This window comes from Chiloscyllium plagiosum, unplaced genomic scaffold, assembly GCF_037043375.1.
Source record: "Chiloscyllium plagiosum isolate Xiang-an unplaced genomic scaffold, Cpla_swu_hap1 HiC_scaffold_8, whole genome shotgun sequence".
Lineage (NCBI taxonomy): Eukaryota > Metazoa > Chordata > Chondrichthyes > Orectolobiformes > Hemiscylliidae > Chiloscyllium > Chiloscyllium plagiosum.
Genome location: NW_028270146.1, coordinates 68,256,040 through 68,280,378, shown reverse-complemented (window position 1 = coordinate 68,280,378; position 24,339 = coordinate 68,256,040). Strand labels below are relative to the sequence as shown.

The 24,339-nt window shown below is 39.3% G+C and overlaps 1 protein-coding gene across 5 annotated transcripts in view; it reads right to left on the bottom strand.

Annotated features, from left to right (window-relative positions):
* mipol1 (mirror-image polydactyly 1) overlaps positions 1–24,339 on the bottom strand; it is a 414,430-nt gene that overhangs the window by 295,179 nt on the left and 94,912 nt on the right. The window contains exon 2 of one of the 5 annotated variants that reach the window (XM_043697845.2): positions 5,220–5,348. The exons of the other annotated variants lie outside the window; for them this stretch is intronic. Within the exon in view, the coding sequence (XP_043553780.1) occupies positions 5,220–5,233 (14 nt within the window). The 5' untranslated portion in view covers positions 5,234–5,348. The remainder of the gene's footprint in view (positions 1–5,219; positions 5,349–24,339) is intronic. 5 annotated transcript variants of the gene reach the window in all.

The window sequence follows — 24,339 nt, the reverse complement described above, 5'->3', positions numbered from 1 at the left end:
TTGTGTAAAGAAAACCTGGCAAAGCTCAGAAAAAGGCAATCCTTTTGACTCTTTGACAGGTTTTGTAAGATGATTAGGTTCCTAATGAGAATGCTATTTGTTCAAAATCTAACGCTCTTGTAAGAAACCAATATTTAACTTTATTAGTAACTAACATTTTACTTGAATAGATATTCTTTTTGTTGCACAGTAAAGTAAAAAATGTAGGAGTAAGGCAGAGCATGGAAAGGCAAAGTAATGGATAATTATATTTTACAAAAGTTTAATAGTAGCAAAAAAAGGTGAGATATGTAGCCATCTGTGAGAAACCACTTAAATGTCGGGGTTTCTCTATGGTTAGCCAAGATTGGTATCATCATACACAAGGCTGCAAATAAGTAGAATTGGAATTAGGTTAGAATTAGAATTAGGTTTAGTTAAATACAAGAACACAATGAAAAGTTTACAATTTTGCCCACATCTTAGGTACAAAGTACTGAGGTACAAATCTTAGATACAAATAGGGCAAGGGAGAAGTTAATTGGATAATATCTAAAATAAAAGATGCCTTAGCCTTCTTGTCCTGTGGTGGAGAATGAGATTATGCAGACACAAGAACAAACAACACGAGACAGGGCAGATGATGGGGAAAGAATGAAAAGAAGGCCATGGCAGAAAGCGAGAGAGACTGAAGGCTAAAACTGAGAGAGAAACCATTTAAGACAATCAAGGTGAGGGACAGAATAAGCGAATATCTTTTTGTCCCAAGGAATTAGAAAAAAATAGGGAAATTTAACAGTGGAACAAATTTAAAAGCATTGTATATAAATGCACAAAGCATTTGAAACAAAATTAATGAGTTAATAGTGCAAATAGAAACAAAAGAGTATGATTTGGTAGCAATTACTGAGACATGGTTACAAGACACCAGGGTCAGGGAATTGAATATCCAGGGGTACTCAGCATTTTGGAAAGATAGACTGAAAGGAAAAGGAGGTGGCCTTGCTGGTGAAGGATGGGATCAGTGCTGTAATGAGAATTGACATAAGTATGTGAGATCAAGATGTGGAATCAGTCTGGGTAGAAATAAGAAATAGCAAAGGGAAGAAGTACTTGGTAGGAGTAGTCTATAGGTTCCCAAACAGTAGTCCCACAGTGGGGCACAATATAAACCAGGAAATATTAGAGGCTTGCAAGAAAGGTCTGGCAATAATCATGGGTGATTTGAACATGCATGTAGAGTGGAAGAATCAAACTGGCAAGGGTAGCCTGGAGGCAGAGTTCATTGAGTATATTACAGATTGTTTCTTGGAGCAGTATGTTGTGGAATCAACCAGGGAGCAGGCTACTCTGGATTTGATATTGTGTAATGAGGAAAGATTGATTGATGACATCATAGTTAAGGATGGTAGCAGTGACCATAGAATGATAGAATTCAAAAATTAGTTTGAGGGATGAGAAAATGGAGTCCCACAGTAGTGTTCTAGATTTAAAAAAAGAGGAAATTATATAGGCATGAGGACAGATTTGGCTAGAGTACATTGGACAGGAAGGCTAAATGATAAAATGCTGATGAGCAATAGCAGATGTTTAAGGAGCTACTCAATTCCTCACAAAAATATATCCCAGTGAGAAAGAAATGTGATAAGGGATGTTAAAAAAAAATTATGACTAAACAAAGAGGTCAAGGGCAATGTAAAGTCAAATGCTAAGGTATACTAAATTGCAAAGGCCAGTCGTAGGATGGATGATTGGGAAACTTTCAAACATGAAAAAAGGATACTAAAAAGTTAGTAAAAAGAGCTAAGGTAAATTACAAACGAAAACTAACACAAAATATCAAAAAAGATAGCAGAAGTTTCTGTGGACATTTAAAAGGGAAGAGAGTCGCTAATGTTGGTTCCTTGGAAGATGAAACCAGAGAGTTAATAGTGGGGAACACTGAAATGGCAGAGATGCTGAATCAATACTTTGCCGTAGTTTTCGTGGTGGAGGACAACGGTACCATTCCTGTTGGAACAGGCAAGTCAAAGACAATAGATAAGGTAGAACTTAGAACAATCAACATCGATAGGGAAAAGCAACTATTAGGATTGAAGACAAACATGTCCTCAGGCCTGATGGTCTACATGCTAGGGTTAGGGACAAAAAACTGCAGATGCTGGAATCCAAAGTAGACAGGCAGGAGTTTAGAAGAACACAGCAAGCAGGCAAGTCGACGTTTTGGTTGTACCGCTTCTTCAGGACTGGGGGTGGGTATAGGGGGTGGCAGGGGCAGGGTGGTGAAGTAGGGATTGGTGAAGACAAGTAGAGGGTACGACCTGGTTGGTCAATGGGAAGAATGAATCCAGTTGGTGGCAGGGTGGCAGGGAAGGGTGGGAGGGTGCTAGGTAGGGTGTCGAGGGATGGGAAGGTTATTTGAAATTGGAGAACTCATTGTTGAGTCTTCCAGGTTGTAGGCTGCCCAGGTGGAAGATGAGGTGTTGTTCCTCCAATTTGCGGTTTGGTTTGCATGGCAATGGAGGAGGCCAAGGAAAGGAAGTGGGAAGGGGAATGGAAATGGGCAGTGACTGGGAGATCCAGTCAGCCCAGCGGGCCCACCTGAGATGCTTGGTGAACCATTCCCTAAGTTTACGTTTGATCTTCCTGATGTAGAGAAAATCATATCGGGAGTACCTTATGCAGTAACTAGGTTGGAAGAGAGACGAGTTAACCTCAGTTTCATTTGGAAGGATATTAAAGGAAGTGGCAGTGGCGATAGTAGCCCTGTTGGTTACAAAATTCCAAAATTCCTTGGACGCAGGAAAGGTTCCAGTGGATTGGAAAATGGCTCATGTAACACCCTTATTCAACAAGAGAGCAAAGCAAAATGTGGGAAATTACAGACCAGTTAGTTTAACATCAGTTGTTGGGGAAGTGTTAGAATCAGTTATCAGGGAAGCAATATCAGGACATTTGGAAAGTCAAAATGCTATCCATCAGGGTCAGCATGGTTTTATGACTTGGATACAGGGACAGAAGGTTCTATAGCCAAACTTGCAGATGACTCAAAAATAGGCGGGCTGGTAAATTGCAATGAGGTAATAAGAACTTTAGAAATGGATATTATAGTTAGATTAGGAGAGTGGGCCAAAATGCGGCAGATATAGTTTAATGTGGATAAATGTGAGGGCATGCATTTGGGTTGGAAAAATGGGAAGGTGACCTATTATCTTAATGGGGAAAGATTTCAGGGGTGCTCCAGCGCAGAGGGATCTAGGTGTACTCGTTCATGAGTCACAGAAAACTAGCATGCAGGAACAGCATGCAGGAACAGCAGATAATAAAGAAAGTGAATAGAATAGAATATTAAGGCAAGGAATTTTTGTTGCAGCTATACAAGGTATTCGTGAGACCACATCTGGAGTACTGTGCACAGTTTTGGTCTCGTTATTTGAGAAAGGATGCAGTGGCATTGGAGGCAGTTCAGAAGAGGTTCACTAGATTGATCCCAGAGATGAGGGGTTTGTCGTGTGAAGAGAGATTGAATAGTTTAGGCCTATAGTCTCTGGAATTTAGAAGAATGAGGAGAGATCAAATTGAGGTAATCAAGATGATAAAAGGTGTGGATAAAATTGACACAGAACAGATGCTTCTTCCTGTGTGACGTTCTAGGACGAGAGGTCATAGTCTTAGGATAAAGGGTAGCAAAATTAAAACAGAGTTGAGGAGAAACTACTTCTCCCAAAGGGTTGTGAATCTGTGGAATTCACTGCCCAAGTATTCTGGATGCTGGGACAGTGAGTAAATTTAATGAGGAGTTAGACAGATTTTTAATTGGTAGTGGGTTGAAGGGATATGGAGAGAAGGCAGTAAAATGAGGGTGAGGAGCATATCAGCCATAGCAGAGCAGAGTCAATGGGCTGAAAGGCCTAATGCTGCTCCTATATCTTATGAGCTGATGAACTAAGTGTTCTTCTACCCAGATCTTGACATGAGTAGTATAATCCACATTAAACTCGAAATCATCATTCAAGTTTATTGACATAGTTTATTTGAGAACTTAATAAACTTATTCTTTGTCAGAATGAAGTTGATTTGTAACAAAACTGTATTTGCCAATTCCATTCATGTTGTAAACAAGCCTTAAGACTTTGAAATCATTACATTAAAAAAAAGTCCGTGGAGAACTGACTTGCAAGACAGGTAAAATTGACTGACTCTTATGATGTAGTTTGGAAGTCTTTTGCATGCCTGAACCTTTGTATTGGATGACCAGATCATGAATTACAACATTGTTGAAACTCAATTCTGGAAAGGGTACAACATCAATAGTAAATGTGATCAATGGAAGATTGGTAGACAAGTGTTGTGGTGGTGTTCATCATGTCTGGGGACCTTTGATGGACTTAGCAACTCAAGGGTTTAATTAGTTAGGTTGACAAAACTATAACTTTGCATGCATAACCAAATTTGTGCAGACTGATTTTAAAACTCTGGGATAGAAGCTATTCAAGTTCACATTCAGAATAATCCAGCCTGTGATAGATACTCTCTTATCACTAAATGTAAATCAGATCATTTTGGTCTTTTAGTGATTTTTGTCTTTCCTCTAAGTTTTCAGATATGTAAAAATGAAGTGTCGTAAGATAATTGAAAAACAATTAAAAAGACATTTTGTGAGAACAGAGAATCAAAGACACATGTTTAATGAGAGGTCTAATGTTCAAATATCTTGAAGCAAATAAAGTATTGAAGTTGAAAAATTGCAAGAACTACAGAACTGTCACTTTTAATTTGTAACAAAATAGCTGTTAATTTTGATGTCTGGTTTCTGTCTTTGGATTATATGAACAGAATTAGTATAAGGATTTATTACATATCATATTAGCGTCATTTATTCAAGCTTTTGTAGGGAAAAAAAGCAGAAGACAAGAGATGAATAATAACTGTGCTCAATAAACAGAATTGAATTATATGTTACTTCCTGTAGAAATTTGAACTTATATCAGTCTTTTGACATTAACCTTAGTTATGTCGTGAATTGTTTTCTCATGGATCATCCAAGAAAAAGGCATAATCTATAGTACCGCTACTTGTGTGGTTCAACTAAAATTGCTTGTGTGCACATTTATCTTAAAGCAATAAATCTGCAGAAAGTTACTCAACAAGTAGTTGAGTTATACTCAACTCATTAGCTGTCACAATCTAAAAGGTGCGATAATGCCCGAGCTTTCATGATTTTTCCATTAACTTCTCACCTAACTGCTAACATAGTTCTTGATAGAAAATTTCCAATGAAGTCTCAAGCTCTTTTTCCAGCTGTCAGCTGTAGTGCATCTTAGAAACAGGCAATCTTTCGTTCAGTTCCTCATTTACTTTTGGATTAGCTGAAATGCAGGTGTTTTATTACATTAATTAAATGTACTGTACATGTCTCAGTCAAAGCAGTTATAGAAGTACAAAAAAGATGAATAATAATTTCAGTCTTTTAATATACCAAGATGCAGAAAGAAAGCAATTTTTAATAATCTCATCGGCATTTTAAAAGAAGACAGGCTGCCCTATTATTCATAACATAAATCATAAATTTTATCCCTCCATAATTTACAGTCGTTCTTCAGCACCATTTCCAAGCTAATGATTGCCAGCAATTAACAAAATGTAATCCCATTGCGCAATCATTTTAATGCATTTAGCACTCAGAAAAGTAAACATCAAATTAATACAGCTGAAGCCACATTAGATCCTTGTTAGATGCAGGCAATTATAGTTCAGCTCCTCAGGTGTAATTAAATGATTGAAATGATTTAGTTCAATAAATGCAAGTTAATTCATAAGTAAGCAACAAATAGATAGGGAGCAATTACAAGAAACACTGACATCCTAAGCTCATTTGATAGCTATACACTGCTTAAATGGATAAGGGTGCCACCTGCTGGCAAAATGATACCTACAGTTCAACACTGGAGAGAACATTAATACAGCAGTACCTGATTTCCCCATAACATATGATACCATTTCAGATGCAACATTATTTTAAGCTTTTTTTCTATTTGGAAACAAATAATAAAAGAAATAATTTTAGTTCACAAATGGCATTTTGAAATTCAAAATCTCCACTGCAGAAGGTTTATTAAAGATCGATTAGAGAGATCTTTTGGCCTCTTAGCAAATCAAGGAATATGGGGAAGAGGCAAGAAAATGGTATAGAGCTCATTATCCGTCATGATTACAGTATCATGGTAATGTCACTGGACTCATAATCCAGAATCCTACGCTAATTCCTGGGAACCTGCATCCCCGAAACACCATGACTCTCTAAAACCTGTCCACCATCTATAAGGCACAAGTCAGGATTGTGGTAGATTACTCCCCATTTGTCTGGATATGTGCAGATCCAAAAGCACTCAAGAAGCTTGACACCATCTAGAACTAAGCAGCTACTTGATTTGCACCACATTCAAAAGCATCCACTCCCTTCGCCACCAACACTCAGTAGTAGCAGCAGTATATATTATACAAGATACTCTGAAGAAATTCAATAAAGATCGTTAGACAGCACCTTCCAAACCCATGGCCAGTTGCATCTAGACGATAAGAGCAGAAGATATATAGAAACACCACTACCTGCAAGATTCCTTACCTAGCTGCTTATGATTCTGACTTGAAAATACTTCACCATTCCTTCACTGTCACTGGTTAAATCCTGGAATTCCCTTCCTAAGGGCATTGTGGGTCTACATACAGCACATGGACTGCAACGGTTCAAGAAGACAGCTCACCACAACCTTCTCAAGGGTAACTAGGAATGGGCAATTAATGCTGGCCTAGCCAGTGACATCTATGTCCCATGAAAGTTATTTTTTTAAAAATAGTAAAATTTGAATTCAATAAAAGCCAGAATTATAAACCAGTCTGAAGGTCACCATGTAACCATACTCAATTTTCGTGAAAACGCATACAGCTTATAAATGTCCTTTAGGGAAGGAAATCTTCCACCATACCTAGTCTGGCCTACATCTGATTTGAGACCCAGAAAATGTGATTGACACAACTGCCTTCTGGAATGGCCTGGTAATCAAAGTGTTACGAAGTTTTAACAAACAGAATAAAACTAGTAGCCTACACCGTATTGAGCTAGGATTCATAAATGACAATGCTGAACCCAACCTGCGACTCTGCAAAATTTCCCTTACCAACATCTGAGACTGGCACCAAAATTGGAAGAGGTGTTCCACAAATGATCAAGCAGTCAGGTTCACAGAATCTTTCAGATTCATACTTCTCAGACCAGGTCCCAGACACCACTGTCCAACTAGCAGGACAAAGTCATTAGAGTTGGCATTATGGAGGTATATAGTTGAGCATGGGTTGCACTGCGGGGCCTCAACATTGACTGTGGACCCAATGACATCTAGTGGCATCTGGTCAAACGCAGGTAAAGAAACCTGCTGTTTACCTGCTGTCCGACCTTTGGCTAATGAATCAGTACTGAGTGTGACAAAAGCACATAATGTAATCTGGGTGTTAACTTCAATACCCATCACCAAGATGCTAGATAACATTACTAGTGACTGAATTTGCCCATGTTCTGGAAAATGTAACTGCTGGTTTGGGTCCAGGCAGATGACGTGGTAACCAATAAGAGAGAAAAATCAAGTTGAATGTGTTCTCCCCACCTACATGCTGCAGTTGCATCCCTGGCAATACCAGCAGGTTTTACTCCATCTTCTCATATTACCTGCTGACCCAGGTTACTTCTCCAGGCTTACAGATTAGTTTGTTAATGATCATTACACACAGTTGTCTCCATCAAAGCAAGGATGGTGGTGACCATTGATGATCACATTTCTCTTCCTGCGATACCTCATGGTCTGACATGCTCTATTGCTTCCCACCATTATATGTCCAGTTGTCCACCTGCAAAATTATTGCCCCATCTGCATCCCAGCAGCCTTCAATCTTGACTTGCTTGAATTCCCAACCACAGCTCTGATGTGATCACACTCCTTAAAATGCAGTGCAGATCCCCAGGACCGATCATGATCCACTCCCTGACTTGACCTGGAAAGTCAGTATCGACTGATAAGTAAGCACATGCCAGACTGATATCTGTGCAGCTCCCTAACTGACTTAATTGAACAAATCCACAGATCGGTTGCACTGGACTTGCAGGACTCCCTGTGACCCATTCCCTCAATTCTTCTAAAATAGAACCATCAGCAACTCATGCTGACAGACTTTGTTTGATCCTTGGACTGATATTCGACAATTCCCTTGACTTATGATGCCAGTACCCCTCTCTGAAGTCATCATTTATGACTTGATGAAGGATTACTATGCATAGATGAGAAGCACATTCCACATAATCCGATGGCATGTGCTGCAGGTGTGACATTGATGTAACATGGTAGCATTCAGCAACATGTTCAATCCATTGATCATTACTGATGAACATGACAAACTGCCTGGCTTTGTGTCTGTGCTAATTTGCAAAGCAAGACATAGGTACTGTTATCCTGCGGGCTCAGTGACACAGCAATGCATGAGCATCCAAAAGTGAAGGAGCACTAAGTAACCTAGCAGCAGCATTTCCATGGGATATGTTCTTCTGCTCCAAAATGCTTTAAAAGTGATTCAAAGATGTTCTATAATCATGGGTTGATGCTCACGTTTGCCCATTGCCAACTTCCATGGATCGAGCGTGCAGCTGGTCACTGGTCATGGAGTATGCTCTGGAATATTAGGGAATTCTACCAAACAATAACTCCCAGAGAAAACAATAGCAAGCTGCAGCTACCAGGTAACTGCCCTGACTTTCGTGTCAGAAATTAGCATCTTCTAGTTTATTTTTGTTGCTGGAAAAATAGTGAGCTGCACGTGTATGAGATAACATTAGTTTGTAATGAGTTATTAAATCTTATGTGCCAAAAATTGGATTTATTTTTTCCTCAACATCTAGAATCGCATAGTTTCATTCTCGCTGTTTCTCCCCTCAAGTATTTCACCATTGTTACGCTGTTCAAGAGAAATTTCAATTCATGGTTTATACATAAGTGTTCTGAGTATGATATTAGGATGTCTGGAGATTTGCTGTGCTTACACATATTTAAATGACATGTTTAAAACCCTTGAGATGAAAAGCTCAGTGCATTAGGGAAAAAAAGGGAGAAGATAAAAATCTGCTGCTTCTTTGCGATAAAAGTCCAGTAACACAGACAGACAGAACTAGAAACATCCGTCAGGTTGTGTGCAAGCTCATTCAGAGATAAAATCTGTTCAACACCAGAGTGGTAATTAGTTAAACAGTTTCTGAAACAGTCAGAGTGGTGGGAGAAGGTCTGAAGAAAACTCCAGAAGCAAAAGCTTCGGGAGACACAAGTTCAAGGAAACCATGATAAGTAATACATGAATCAAGTTAACAGTTTATTTGAGGACCTCAGGAAGAGACATTAGTTTTTTAAAAAATGCATTGAGTGAATGTACAGATTTGCTATGAAGAATTCCAACTGCAACCATGCCAACTGAACAAGGAACTTCAGCATGGAGGCAGTGTGAACCTTCACGGAGGTGATAAAAGCGTTGAATCTTACTTTCTGGTATTTGTACTAAGACAGTTTCAAATAATGCTTATATTATGTAACACAGCACACATTTTTCAGTTGTGTAATAAACTTTTATGTTTCTTTGTTAAAATGTACATTGTCAACCTCTTGTAAATATGTTCACTTACTGATCTCTATATCAGACGATAAATTTTGATTTTTCTTTTTGTTTATCAAGCCAGGTTTCACTTTCAAATCTGACTTGTCCACTATTTCAATTAACTGAGATCACAAAATGGGAATCACTGCAGAATCAAAATTGGTGAACTTCAAAGAGATACATTAATTTTAAAGAATTACGTATGTAGAAGTACAAGGCATAAAAATATAAGTTGTAGCAAAGTAAATTACATGGATTGGAATTGCTTATTGGCTTTGACTGTTTAAAAACACTTTCCTCTCAGAGAAAAATAATCAGTGAATCATATGAAATATTTGATGAAGGCTACACTGAGAAAGTTGGCAATGAGTTGCAGGTAGAAAGGAAAGCAGGTTTTCACAAGGTTAAGCTGTTTAAAGTAATTAACTATCACTCAGAGTTAAAACTAGGAAACCTGAAATTGATGTTTCCTTTCAAGAATAAGTGATGATTAAATTAGAAAAGATTAAACTGGTATTAGAAGAAAAAGGGAAATGAGAAGGGAGAAGAAAGAAAACTAAGAAACGGAAATAGATGAAAAAGGAACAAAGAAAACTGGAAATAAAAAAGCTTGAATTGAAAACTGATGACAAAGAAAATAAGTAATGGAATTTTAAAATCTTGCACTCAAAAGGTGTGCGTCAAATTAGGCAACATCATTTAGTTTGAGTAGTGCTTCCTAAACAGCTTCCAATTGTGACCCCATTTCAAGTCTTGAAAGTTGTTCTGACCTCTTAGTGAATGATGGAGAGTGCAGGAAAAGACTCAGAAGAGGGGAATAAGGGTCGGTCATTGCTGCCTTGGAGCTTGTGACTTCACTTAGAGTTGTTATCCTGCTTTGATTCCCAACTCCATTTTGGGAAGTCCAAGATGAGAAAAAAAATCTCCCAAGTAAAGGCATAAAGAACAGATACAGATTCTGATTTCAAAGACCAAGTCGATTTATCAAGAAATCTCTCTTGTCTCTAAATTTATGAAGGGAGGAGTTGGAAGACATTTCATCTCAATTTGAAAAGAAGCTAATCAAAAACCCAAAGAACTGTGGTTACTGGAAGTCAGAAACAAAACCAGAAATTGCTGGAAAATCTCAGCAGGTCTGGCAGCATCTGTGGAGAAAAAACAGAGTTAACATTTAGGGTCAAATGACCTTTCTTCAGAACAGATATCTGTGATGTTGAACTGGCCAAAAGAATTCAGAACTTATGTTATGAAGTATCAGATGGTATGTTTATAAATGTGTATACCAATTTGTCAGATAAACATTCTTCAGTTATGAGACTGTTAAAAAGCATATGGGATGCTTATGAGCTTGTCCCCAAGCTTAACAATTAAAATTTCACATTTTAAGAAGAAAACACATTTGATTATTGTAGAATTTTGGAGAGAAAGAATAGAAAAGTGAGCTCAGTGGTTTTGATCAAGAAAGTTAGAGAAAAATGATGATTATGGAAAAAATTAAAAATTGTATTCCAATAACATTGAAAATTTAATTAGATGAGCATCAGGTATCAATGATCCAAGAAGCTGCATCTCAAGCAGGTACCTATGATATCGCATAGACACCCTTACATGCATGGAAACCAACCCTATGGGAATCAGGAAAGAAGCTGCAGAAACAGAAAATTTGGGATGGTAAAGGTATTAGTTTCACAGAATAAACAGAAACAAAATAATAAAAGGAGAAAGGCTAGATCCTAGAGGTGACAAAAAATGCTTCTATTGCAATATGACTGAACATATTAAAATTTATTTCTGGAAGTTAAATGGAAGACATGTTGCAGTGGCAGGGTCACCTTATGAATCCTCAGAAAAGGAGGCAGCATATAAAATAATGGACATTAAAACTTTAGCAATTTTACAGGTGGAATGTATCCCCTCATAGCTCATTACAAAAAGGGAGGTGTCTTAGGACAGTTAAGCAAATTCTTCTTCAACTATCGATAAAATAAAATTCAGATCACTCAATGTTCTGAATCTTTTATTCAAAGGAACAGGTACTTTGTCTAATTAAAGAGGCAAACTAACAAAGACTTTGAGAGCTAATAGACCAAATTACAGATACTGGCTGATTATACAATTTGTCTACCAGCAGAACTAATGGGAAAAAAAATTGGAGTTTTTTTTTGGAGGTGACAAACTGGTCACATTATATATCACATTGGGTTAAAGAATTACTTAGAATTGGAACAGTTGTAGTGGGGACAATGCACAATGTAAGGGATTCATTTTATTTTGGGATTGTCTTGGCTCATCAAAATATTGACCTCTCTGATGGTTTTGGAACAAAAATGGAAGAAAAAGGACCTGAGATGCTACATTAGCAACTTCCTAGATTATTTCCAGACTGCGTTGTGACTAAATACCAGACAAGTAAACAGGACATGAGAGCATCTATTAAAAATGATGATGTGAAAATTCCTTTGTTTAATATAATTTTGAAAAACCTAAGTAACAAGGAGATAGGTAAAGAGAATGAGGCAAACATGTCTAGCCCATCTACTTTACTGTAAATACAACATATGGATCTTGCCTTGACAGAACTGCATAAAGAGCTTTCTCACAAACTTAATTACAACCAATACCTGAGCACTATTAAAAGGCAAAGTGTGAATCAGGAAGTGAGATCATCTCAGATACCAATGAGGAATGGACAACTGTTCATCAGATGGTGGTTCCAAATGTATGTAAAAAAGAATTTATGAATGGCTCAAAAGTTCCAATGGCAGGTCACTTTAGTACTAGGAAACAGGCTCGAATAGTGTGAAAGAAAATTGGCCAGGATTACATAATGATGGTGAAGTTTTGTCAATCAGGTCATACATGCCACGTCAATGGGAAAAGTCAATCAGTTAAAACTGTGTTTTTCATTCCAATACCAGCTTTTGAAAAATCATTTAGCAGGGTCTTAATAGATTGTGTTGGACCCCTACTTAAAACCTCACGTGGGAATCAGTGTCCCTTAATTTTATGCATGTTTCAACAAGATTTCCTGAGGTAATGCCTTTTGGGAAAGTAGTAGCAAAAAAAGGTGGGTAGTTAGTACAATTTTTTTTCCCATAATAAATTGATTACCCAAGGAAATAAAATTTGAATGTTGATCTGATTAAATAATATAAATGTTCAAAGAAATAATGAGAAGTTTGGGAATAAAGCAAGTTATTTCAGCTTTTCATCCACAATCTCAAGGAGCATTAGCAACAACTTTGAAGACTACATTTATAGCTTATTGTTCAGATTTCCTAATTATTGTAATAATAATCTTGCTCCTTTTCATCATTAATGACATCCTAATGGTAGAATAGGATTAAGGCCTTTTGAACTGTTGTATGAGCACAAAATGAGAAGACCCCTTAAATTTCTTAAACAACATATATACTAAAGCTCAGAATACATTTCCAACCTATGTACCAAGTTCCTGAGAAAAACTGACAAAGCATGTGAGTTAATCAAAAGTCAATTGGAGAGTGCTCAATAAATTTGCTTGGAATTTTATCACTGGTGGAAAGGTGTTAGCATTGTTATACATTTCTGATAACGATTGAAGGAAAAGTCTATCACATTAATCCAAAATGCCATTAAATCATGTGAATTATAAGTAAGTACTCCAGACAAGAGAAAGAAAATCAGGCAGTGCTTGAATAAAGGCACAGAGGCTGGTATGCCATCACCAAGTCATACTTTATTTACACGTGTGCAATATACTGGAGCTGGCCAGCCAGCTCAAACACAACTGAGGAGGCTCTGACATCCCTGTATATGTCATCCCAGTATAGATCTTGATTAAGTATCTCATAGCCAATAAAATCTGCCTGGTTCCAATCACTACATCCCTCTGCCCCAAGTCTGGGGATGTAGGCCTGGTCTTTCTCAGGTAGCTTCGTCTGCAACGTTTTCGGCCCAAGTCCAGTTCCTCTGACTCAGACTCTGTCACGAGTCATATGTATCAGACCATCTCCCTCTTCTCATGTCTGAAGCATCTTGGGTGAGTTTCCTCCTCTTCTTCCAGCAGTAACGGTATGGAGGCGGCTTCCATCTCAGAATTGGAGGTTTCCTTGACACTAGATGGAGGGAGAGAACCCACGGTTTCTGACTGGCTATTCTGAGGGGCTAGGTATGTTTTGTTCCTGCCCCATTTGCAAGGTATCAGCTTTCAAGTAATCCCCATGTTTGTTCAGGATGGCCTCATCTACCCAAACTTTGTGTGTCATGGAAACTGACCTCATGTTGACCTCGTGTCATACCTACGCAGGCCACTTCCCTGGCACAAAACTTCATCCTTTGAGGTAAACTCTCTATCATTTAGAAGAAGGATGTGGCCAGCATTGGCATTCCTGCTTCCATTTCACCCTCCCTCCCCAGGTCCAAGAATACCAGATTTAACGTGGTGTGAAGTCTTTTCCCCATCAGCAATTCTGCTGGAGCTACCTGTTGTTGAGTGTGGAGTGATCCTATAATCAAATAGGAACTGGTACAGTTTGTTACTGAGTGAAGCTGTAAGCTGCTTCTTTAAGCCTGCTTTCAACATTTGGACCATTCTTTCCACCAGACCATTGGATGATGGATAGTATGGAGCTGTTTGAATATGCCAACTACCAATCTACTTTCGGAAGTACATGAATTCCCTGCTGGTAAATGATGTTCCATTGTCTGTGACCAACACTTCCAGGAGTCCGTGTATCGCAAGCGACATTCACAGCTTTTCAATCGTCATCCCTGAATTTGACAAATGAACTCTATGCATGACCAGTCACTTTGAATGGGCATCCACAGTGATCAAGAACATGAAAGGGCTGGTACAGTTGACATGTAACTGAGTCCAGAGTTTACAAGGCTATTCCCTCCAGGGTGCCACCAGTAGCAAGTTTTGTCCTGGTTGGCAGTCCGGGTACTGCCCCACCAATGCAGGTATGTTAGCATCCAATTCTGGCCATCAGATATAGCTTCTCAAAACATCTTCATTTTGGAAAGCCCTGGATGACCCTGATGAATCATAGAATCCCTACAGTGTCTAAATGGCAATTTGGCCCAACAAGTCCACACCGACCATCCAGAGAGGATCCCACCTAGATCCATTCGCCTACCCCTATTACTCTACTTTTCCCCTGATTAATACACCTAGCCTACACATCCTTGAATATGATGGGCAATTTAGCGTGGCCAATTCACCAAACCTGCATACCTTTGGACTGTGGGAAGAAACCGGAGCACCCATAGGAAACACACGCAGACATGGGGAGAATGTGCAATCTCCACACAGACAGTCGCCCGAGGCTGGAATCGAACCCGGGTTCCTGGCACTGTGAGGCAGCAACTAATTAATGAGCTACCGTGCTAGTACCTGGCAGCAACCTTTACTCAGGATAAGCACTCTTGCTCGCCATAGCAATATGCCATCATCTGTGGTGATCTGGTCTTGCTAGGTCCAGAAAGGTTTCAATCCTAGTTGTGATGACCCTTCTGTTTCCCCCATTACTGTGATCTATTTTAGTTTTGCCAGCATAGGAATCTTGTGTCTATAGTCGGATATTGTCAGCAGTGACTGGAAGGGTGTCCATTAAGTTGAAAACCAGAACAGACTCTTCCAGGCACCATTGGTGGAGTATCTGCCAGTGAGAGGCAGCTCAAGGCATTCACATGAGTCAGTTGGCTTCTTAGATGGTGGTCCGGCCTGTACTCGTACACCACTGAGAATAAGGCTCCATTGCTGAATTCGACGAGCACCATCTTGTCTTTGACTAGCCCTAGCAGGAATTTGTGGTCCATTACTATGACAAATTTATGTCCATAAAGATATTGGTGGAACTTCCTCACACCAAAAATGACAGCCAAACCTTCCTTCTCTTTTTGGGCATATTTGCATGCGGCATCAGCCAAACTCTGGGAAGCATAGACCACTGGGAGTTTCTCTCCATTGGGCCACTGGTGAAACAAAACTACCCCGATAATGTACAGGGAGGCATTGTATGTCAGTACCATCTCTAGCTTCGGATCGTGGTGGGTCAACACCTTAGATGACGACAGCTGCTTTTTCACTGACATGAAGGCTACTTCTTGGCTATGCAACTATTTCCAAGGCTGATCCTTTTTCAACAGCAGGCATAAGGGTGCCAAGATAGAAATGCAGCCATATATGAATTTCCCATAATAACTCACTAACCCAAGGAAAGACCTAAGCTCTGGTATAGACATGGGAGCCAGGGCTCCTTTGATTGCCCTCATTTTATCTTCCAACAGGTACAACTGGGTCTTATTAACTTTGGAGCCCAAGTAGGTCACTAGGGCACCTGGAACAACATATTTCCCTTCTAAGGCACCTGGAATACAGAATTTTCCCTTCTAAGGCCTATGCCTGCTTGGAAGAAACTTTTAAGCACCATGTCCAAGTTCTCCAAGTGCTCATTCTTTTCAGTCTTCTTTGTTATTAGCGTATCATTCAGATAAGTGGCAACGTGGGGTGGCCATTATAAAATGTTCTCCATCATCCACTGTAAAAGGGTGCAGGCTGATGATTCCTGAATGGCAGTCTTGTATATTGGTACACACCCTTACAGGTATTAATTGTGGCATACATCTGGCACTCCTCATCCAGCCACAATTGCAGGAAGGTATGGCTCATGTCCACCTTTGTAAAGGACAGGAACCCCTCCAATTTTGCGTACAAGTCCTCTATACAAGGGATTAGGTACTTATCCAGCAGTGAGAAGCGGTTTACTGTTTGATTAAAATCCCCACAGGCTTCACAATCAGTATGACCAATGTTGCCCATTCTGCAAACTGCACTGGTTTGATGATTCCTTTGTTTTCCAGCCTCTTGATTTCTGCCTCTACTTCTACCCACAAGGCAAATGGCACTGGGTAGGCCTTGCAAAACCACAAATTGCTTCCTGATCATCATGTAATGTAGCTTTATTGGCCTCTTTGTTAGATCCTAGCCCTCCCTGAAAAACTAGGTATTTAATTAGGACTTCACTAAAGCAGCCATTTTCTAAATGTGGAGCCAATCAAGATGAGTCTTTCTCAACCAATTCTGCCCCAATAGGCTTGCACCCAAGCATCTTAGCAATCAGTGGTAATTGCACCAACTGCTTCTCATAGGAGACCAGAAACGACGTTGTGCCCTTAACCTGTAATGGTTCCCCAGTGCATATTCTCAGTCAAGCTGAGGTGCAAATTTAAGGGTTGGAGTCCAGAACTCCAAGACAGGTTCTGTAACCACAGCTACAGCTATGCTGTTATCTACCTCCATGAGAACTGGGTGACTACTTAACCACACATTAATTAGTTCTGATTTGGATGTTGCTAAGCAATTTAACTGTTCCAAATCACACGTAGATGGACTTTTCAGGGTGTGCACTCTCTGGATACTGGCCTATGAGTTTTATTACTCGGTTCAGACCTTGTAGGACTCCTTTGCTGACTCAAATCTGCATACTGGCAGCAACTAAATGGCTTGCTGGCCCAGATCCTGAAGAATGTTTCAGCTATTTAGCTGAGGCTCGGCTTTGTTCTGGTGTTCTCCTGTGGGATGGCCAAGGATTCTTCTGCTCAGTACATGCCCTGTGTGAGGTTCTGCAATTGCATACACTCACGTGGTGTTCTCCAAGCTCAGTTGGACAAGAGAGGGTGTCCACTTCCACTGGAATGCCCTGTAGCTCCCATGCTCTGCTTGGTGCATTTTCTCATAATTCAGCTAGTTGTAGTGCATGTGGGAAGTCCAGTTGGGCTTCAGCTAGAAGGCACTTCTGCATGGTTACATCATGAATCCCACATACCAAACCATATCTCAGTATCTCATTAAGGATTAACCCAAAATCACATCCCTCTGCTGGTCATCTTAACCTCGTCAAAAATCCCGATATGGATTCCCCAGGATCTCAAACAGCTGAATAAAACTGATTGAATCAGAATTTACATGTACAAGTACACAAGCTGTGGCCAGCCAGCATGGAGTCAAGTGAGAAGATTCTGAATGGCCTGTTTAATTTTTTTTGTTTTCTTAAATTTTATTAAACAGTAAAGTTTACAAACAATTAACATCTTGCTGAGATATTTGTATCATCGATAGTCACAGGTGAGGTGCCAGAAGACTGGAGGTTAGCTAATGTGGTGCCACTGTTTAAGAAGGGTGGTAAGGACAATCCAGGGAACTATAGACCAGTGAGTCTGACCTCGGTGGTGGACAAGTTGTTGGAGGGAATCCTGAGGGACAGGGTGTACATGTATTTGGAAAGGCAATGACTGATTAGGGATAGTCAACATGGCTTTGTGTGTGGGAAATTTTGTCTTACAAACTTAATTGAGCTTTTTGAAGTAGTAACAAAGAGGATTGATGAGGGCAGAGTGGTAGATGTCATCTACATGGACTTCAGTAAGATATTCGGCAAGGTTATGTGAGACTGGTTAGCAAGGTTAGCTCTCAAGGAACACAGGGAGAACTAGCCATTTGGATACAGAACTGGCTCAAAGGTAGAAGACAGAGGGTGGTTTTTCAGACTGGAGGCCTGTGATCAGTGGAGTGCCACAGGGATTGGTGCTGGGTCTTCTACTTTTTGTCATTTACATAAATGATTTGGATGCGAGCATAAGAGGTACAGTTAGTAAGTTTGCAGATGACACCAAATTGCAGTGGACAGTGAAGAAGGTTACGTCAGATTACAACGGGATCTTGGTCAGATGGGCCAATGGGCTGAGAAGTGGCAGATGGAGTTTAATTCAGATAAATGCGAGGTGCTGCATTTTGGGAAAGCAAATCTTAGCAGGACTTATACAATTAATAGTATTGCTGAACAAAGAGACCTCGGAGTGCAGGTTCATAGCTCCTTGAAAGTGGAGTCACAGGTAGATAAGATAGTGAAGGCTTTTGGTATGCTTTCTTTTATTGGTCAGAGTATTGAGTACAGGGGTTGGGACGTCATGTTGCGGCTGTACAGAACATTGGTTAGGCCACTGTTGGAATATTGCATGCAAATCTGGTCTCCTTGTTGTGATGTTGTGAAACTTGAAAGGGTTCAGAAAAGATTTACAAGGATGTTGCCAGGGTTGGAGGATTTGTGCTACAGGGAGAGGCTGAACATGCTGGGGCTGTTTTCGCTGGAGCGACAGAAGGGCTGAGGGGTCCATGATCCCTGCTGAGATTGTTAGAATGGTGAACCCAAACTGACGGGAAGGCAGGAGACCATTTTGCCACCTTTCGAGTTCTTTTACTTGAACATTGAATCTGGGGCTAATGACACCACACGTGTTCAGTCTGTCAGTGAGATTAACAACTCTTTTCCCACCTCTGTGGTCATTAACAATCTCAAATGCTCTAATGTAGCCATGCTTCATCATTAGAGTCAGGAATCTCACAATCACTTCGGAGCATAGCTGGACAAGAACCTGGTGTTTTCCACATTTCTCTGCATTGTTGATGCTGGTAAGAGCATCAGCAAGAACATTCATGTGCACCATGATGCCGCTTGGTCAATATAGCGAAGGAGCTGTCTCCTGTTTTTTACTTCTTGTGAGACACAGTGAAAGACACAAGGTGCACGAATCTTTATTCAAATTTCCACCACCTTCACATCAAAGGGCAATGCTGTGTGATCAAACAGTGAAGGGGAAGGCAGGGATTAAATCAAAATAGAGTTGGAGGGGGAAATAATGCACTCTATTCTGTCTCCTGGGTTTTTTTTTGTTTTCTTTTTTTTCCCCAAGATGTCTGACAGTCCTGTTTATTTTTTTTTGTTTTTTTTCCTTTTAACCCCCACACTACCACCTAACTGCGGTAGTGCTTATTTTTTCCCCAGAACCCATGGTGCAGGAGTGAGACACAGTGAGAGACACAAGGTGTATGAATCTTTATTCAATTTCCACCACCAGGAAGGAAGGAAACACCCGAGTGGCCAGTGACAAGCAGTGCCCTTCACATCAAAGGGCAATGCTGTGTGATCAAACAGTGAAGGGGAGGGCAGGGATTAAATCAAAATAGAGTTGGAGGGGGAAATAATGCACTCCACTCTGTCTCCTGGTTATATATTTTTTCTTTTTTTTTCTTCCAGTACCCATGTTGTGTGTGTGCGCAGGTGAGAGACACAGTGAGAATCACAAGGTGTACAAATCTTTATTCAGTATCCACCACCAGGAAGAAAGGAAAACACCCGAGTGGCCAGTGACAAGCAGTGCCCTTCACATCAAAGGGCAATGCTGTGTGATCAAACAGTGAAGGGGAGGGCAGGGATTAAATCAAAATAGAATTGGAGGGTTAAATAATGCACTCCACTCTGTCTCCTGGTTATATATATTTTTTTCTTTTTTTTTTTACACAAAGTGCACCAATTCTCCTGGTTATATTTTTTTTTCTTTTTTTTTTCCAATTCCCACTCCTGTTTATATATTTTTTTTAAAATTTAATCCCCACACTCCCACCTAAATGCGGTAGTGCTTATTTTATCCCCAGCACCCATGGTGTGTGTGTGCAGGTGTGAGACACAGTGAAAGACACAAAGTGCACCAATCTTTATTCAATTTCCACCACCAGGAAGATAGGAAAACACCCGGGTGGCCAGTGACAAACACTGCCCTTCACAGCAAGGGACAGTGCTGTGTGATCAAAACAGTGAAGGGGAGGGTAGGGACTAAATCAAAATAGAATTGGAGGGTTAAATAATGCACTCCACTCTGTCTCCTGGTTATATCTATCAGACAGGGCTCCCTGATTGGCCGAAGTTAAAAAAACCCAATCAAGGATCTCGGTTAATAACACCCACCTGGTTCCAATCACTACAGTGTCATGTAAATAAGCTAAATCAACATTACACAGGGAGAAGAGTGAGGAGATGTATATTAACTGCGATGAAATCAATAGGGATGGAAATAAAAATATCAGAAGACTTTGAGTGAATCAGAAATTGAAAATTCTGATGTCAACTTTTCAGAAATCAGATTGGATAGCTTGCTCTTCAGAGATGGCCCGAACAGCCTCTTTCTGTACTGTTGGGATTCTATGATTTTAGAGTTTACCATGCCTAAGGCAAAATAAGAAATTTGGCAGTATATCAACATTAGTTGATTTATTTATAAGTTTGTCCCATTACAGCACTCAAGTTGAAAGAGCAAATATAAAGGCGAACGGGCATAGTGATCAAGATGAATATGATTAAATTGACAAGAACTTTGCATAGTAATGTGAATAAATGTAACTATCAAAGTGAAAACTGAATGGATAAAACTGATACAGTGATAAGATATTGTCGTAGAAAATGAAAATGCCTCAAAGGTACATTTTTAAAAATCTGGGCATATGTGATGGTTGATTACTGAAGGTATTACTCCTGTTTGAGAACTTGCTTTCTAAAAGCAGAGGAATAATGCTGAGCTTTAAGTTTGATTTGTGTGCAATAACAAGGGGGGAGAGAACATGGTTTTCAGTTTCATTTTACATTCCTTTGGAGATTGGTAGCAGGTGTCAAGAGAATGGTTCTGTTTATATGCTTGTTAGTAAGGTCTTTAAAACCTTTGAAGTGAAAGGTTCACTGCATTAGAAATAAAGGGATGAGAGAGAAAAAAGCTTTTATTCCCAGTGATAGGAGTCCAGTAACACAAAAATACAGAACCATTCAGAAAATGTTTGTCAGTGTGCAGCTTCAATCAGAGAAAATGTCTAACTACAGAGCTGCTATCAGTTTCACAGTCTCCACAATCAAACTTGGGAAGAAGCCCTGAGCTTCTGAGAAGAAAATTCCATAAGTAGAAGGTTGTGGAAGATGAGAGTTTAAGGAATCCATGCTAACAGTAGGCAATCTGAGTTAGCAATTTAGTTAAGGATTTCTCAGAGAGATATGAACAGAAGAAAATGGCACAGGAATGCAGAAGTTTGCCAAAAAAGTGAGCAGAGCTATGCCAACTGAAATAGGAATGTCAGCAAAGAGGCAGGGTGGCTCTTGAGTGAACTTAAGGTGTCTGTAAAAATGTTGCAGGGTAAAAGGGCTAAATATTTCTTCCTGATATTTACAATGAGACTATTTCAAATTGTTTGAATATAATGCAACAGTTTGTGCTTTTATTTTGTGTAGTAAGCTTTTACATTCTTTGTTCTTGAAAGTACATTGGCAAGAACATACTGAATATGTTCAGTAACTTATCTTCACAATAAACCAAAAGAAAAATAAAACCAGTTAGTCTATTAGCCTTGTTTCACTCTGGGTTCTGATTTGTCTAGTATTAGCATCAGCAGGGATTATAACACGAGCACAATTGGGTCTCACTTTTTCTAACAAACAAGCGTCACCATCATTCTAAACAGCAAAGATAACCTTATACTTATTTTTAGTTATGACTACTGCTTTACTGTCCAATCCATCAATCCAACAAGTCTACCAGTACTGAAATCAATCACTCATCTTCTTATATTGTCTCAACTGCTCTGCGCATCAAGGCAAACCACACCATGGACTCCGACGTGGCCCAGCCCTCGTCTTCATCCTTTATTAATTTCATTCTTATGAATGTAAGAAATATTTTTAAAATTCTGTTTAAATTATGTACTCAAGTATTAAATAAAAAGCACTGGGACCATAGGATTATTTCTTCCCAAGCAGAAAGCACTGCATGTGTTTACTCTCTGCTGTGACACTGGGGTGACTAAAATTAGTTAAGTCAGATGCTCCACTAACATAGGATAATGGACAGCATTACTTACTTATTTGTTTTATTACTGGAGGATAAATTGATATTACTTTCAGTTAACACGAGTATAATCTCATTGGGCATTTAACTCAGAGATTGAAGTAGTAAGTTGTGAAAGTCATAAATAGTTAGCTCAGGCCACAAAAGAGATATTTATTGTAACCCATACTTTAAATGTTTGAATGAAAGTGTAAAGCTATCTATATAAAGCCAGAATGAAGTGCACCAACTCACAATAATTTTCATTTATATAACATAGAAATATAACTCACAGCGATGTAATTAAATGAAAGGGCACAAAGATAAAGATGACAATTAAGAAGTCTTACCGAAATTGTTGGTTTGAGGGAAAGACTTAAAAAAGGAAGGATTTCCACACCCTAAATCTTATATTTATGTAGGTTAACAAATGGTTGTTTGAGGGAGTGTGGAAATAGACCAAAGAATCACACAGTAATTTGTGATGGTGAAGGGGTAAGGAAAGAAAGAGACAGAACACACATAGGAGCAGTAGTTGCTATAGAAAGAACAGAGACAGAGAAGCCAAGGGAGCAGTGAAATAATCAAGCTGACAGTCTCAAATGTATGAAAAACTACAAACTCCACTATATTCAAGAGCTAACCTATGATACATCTGCATTTTTAAGAGCTGCATGCATTAGGGCATTAGCAGCGATTGCCACTGTTCCATGTTGATGAATTGCTATTTTGTTTCATATCAATCAAGAAATAGGGACTGTCTGTGACTTTGGTTTTCAAGAATCCCAAAGAATGCTGAGTGCTAGAATTCAGTAGCTAATCTTTGGAGAAGGAGCTATTGATAACAATTCTCTAGTCATGTATTGGTTAATTAATTAGCAGAAAAAATGTGCATTGGAGCAAAGGTGATGGGAGATCCACTTAGAGGAGTGACCACCAACACTGAAAGAAAGTCTATATCTACTGCAAACCCCACAAAGTGTTCCACTTCCTTACTATTTTGCACTTAATGGTAACCTAATTTTGCACTTAATGACAACTAATAAAGATCTAAATATTTTTATACAGTCAGTTTGACTCGGAGGATAGCACATTTGACTTGAAGTTATGACATTATGATTTCAAGTTCCACTCCCGGTCTTGGTGCACTGCTTTAATACAAGAATGTTTTACAATCAAACTCCTTCAAGATGGACATTCAATAACGTACTTCAACTTTCAATAGTGTGGAAACTATCTGGAATTATTTAATGCCATTACTTATTCCAGGCAAGCTTTTAAATTACAAATATAACACACGAAGGCACAATTGTAAAGTATTTCATCCATAGGCATAGGTTTACAAATGACAAGATACACTAAATTTTGAAGAGTTACATTTGTACATTGACATTGCAATGAGTCAAATTTGGATAACTGAAAATTCCACTTGTGGAAAAGTATCAGCCATACTCCCACAGGATGAGAAATTTAACAGCAGGATGGCAGTGAAAAGACATATTTCCAAACTGATAACTCCAGATGAGCTGAATTTATGCATGGTTGTCACTGAGCACACCAACCAGAGTAAAGTTGGGCCATGCTAAAGCATGAAATCATGAGCAAGCCATCAGTCAAGATTGGGACCTCGTTGTGAAAGGATGTTCAAATCCTGCAAATTTGTCTAAATCTGTGGAACAGTGAAAAATGAAATTGATACAAGTGGAAAATGGTGGTGAAAATGAAAAGAGAACAGAATGGGAAATTCCACCACTGTGTCAAACATTCTGGAGCACAAGGCAAAAACCTTCAAACAATTTTCTAAGCAAACAATCTCCAGCAAGAAAGAGGATGGGAATGGCTGTTTCACAATGGAAAGAAACTCTGTTAATGAGATTCAACATTGCTCAAGAAGAGAATGATCCCATCCAGCAAATCATGGAATGTCACAATCAAATGCTTCTACCAGCAGAGTTCAGTTGAGCTACAGTTACACAAGATACCAAAAAC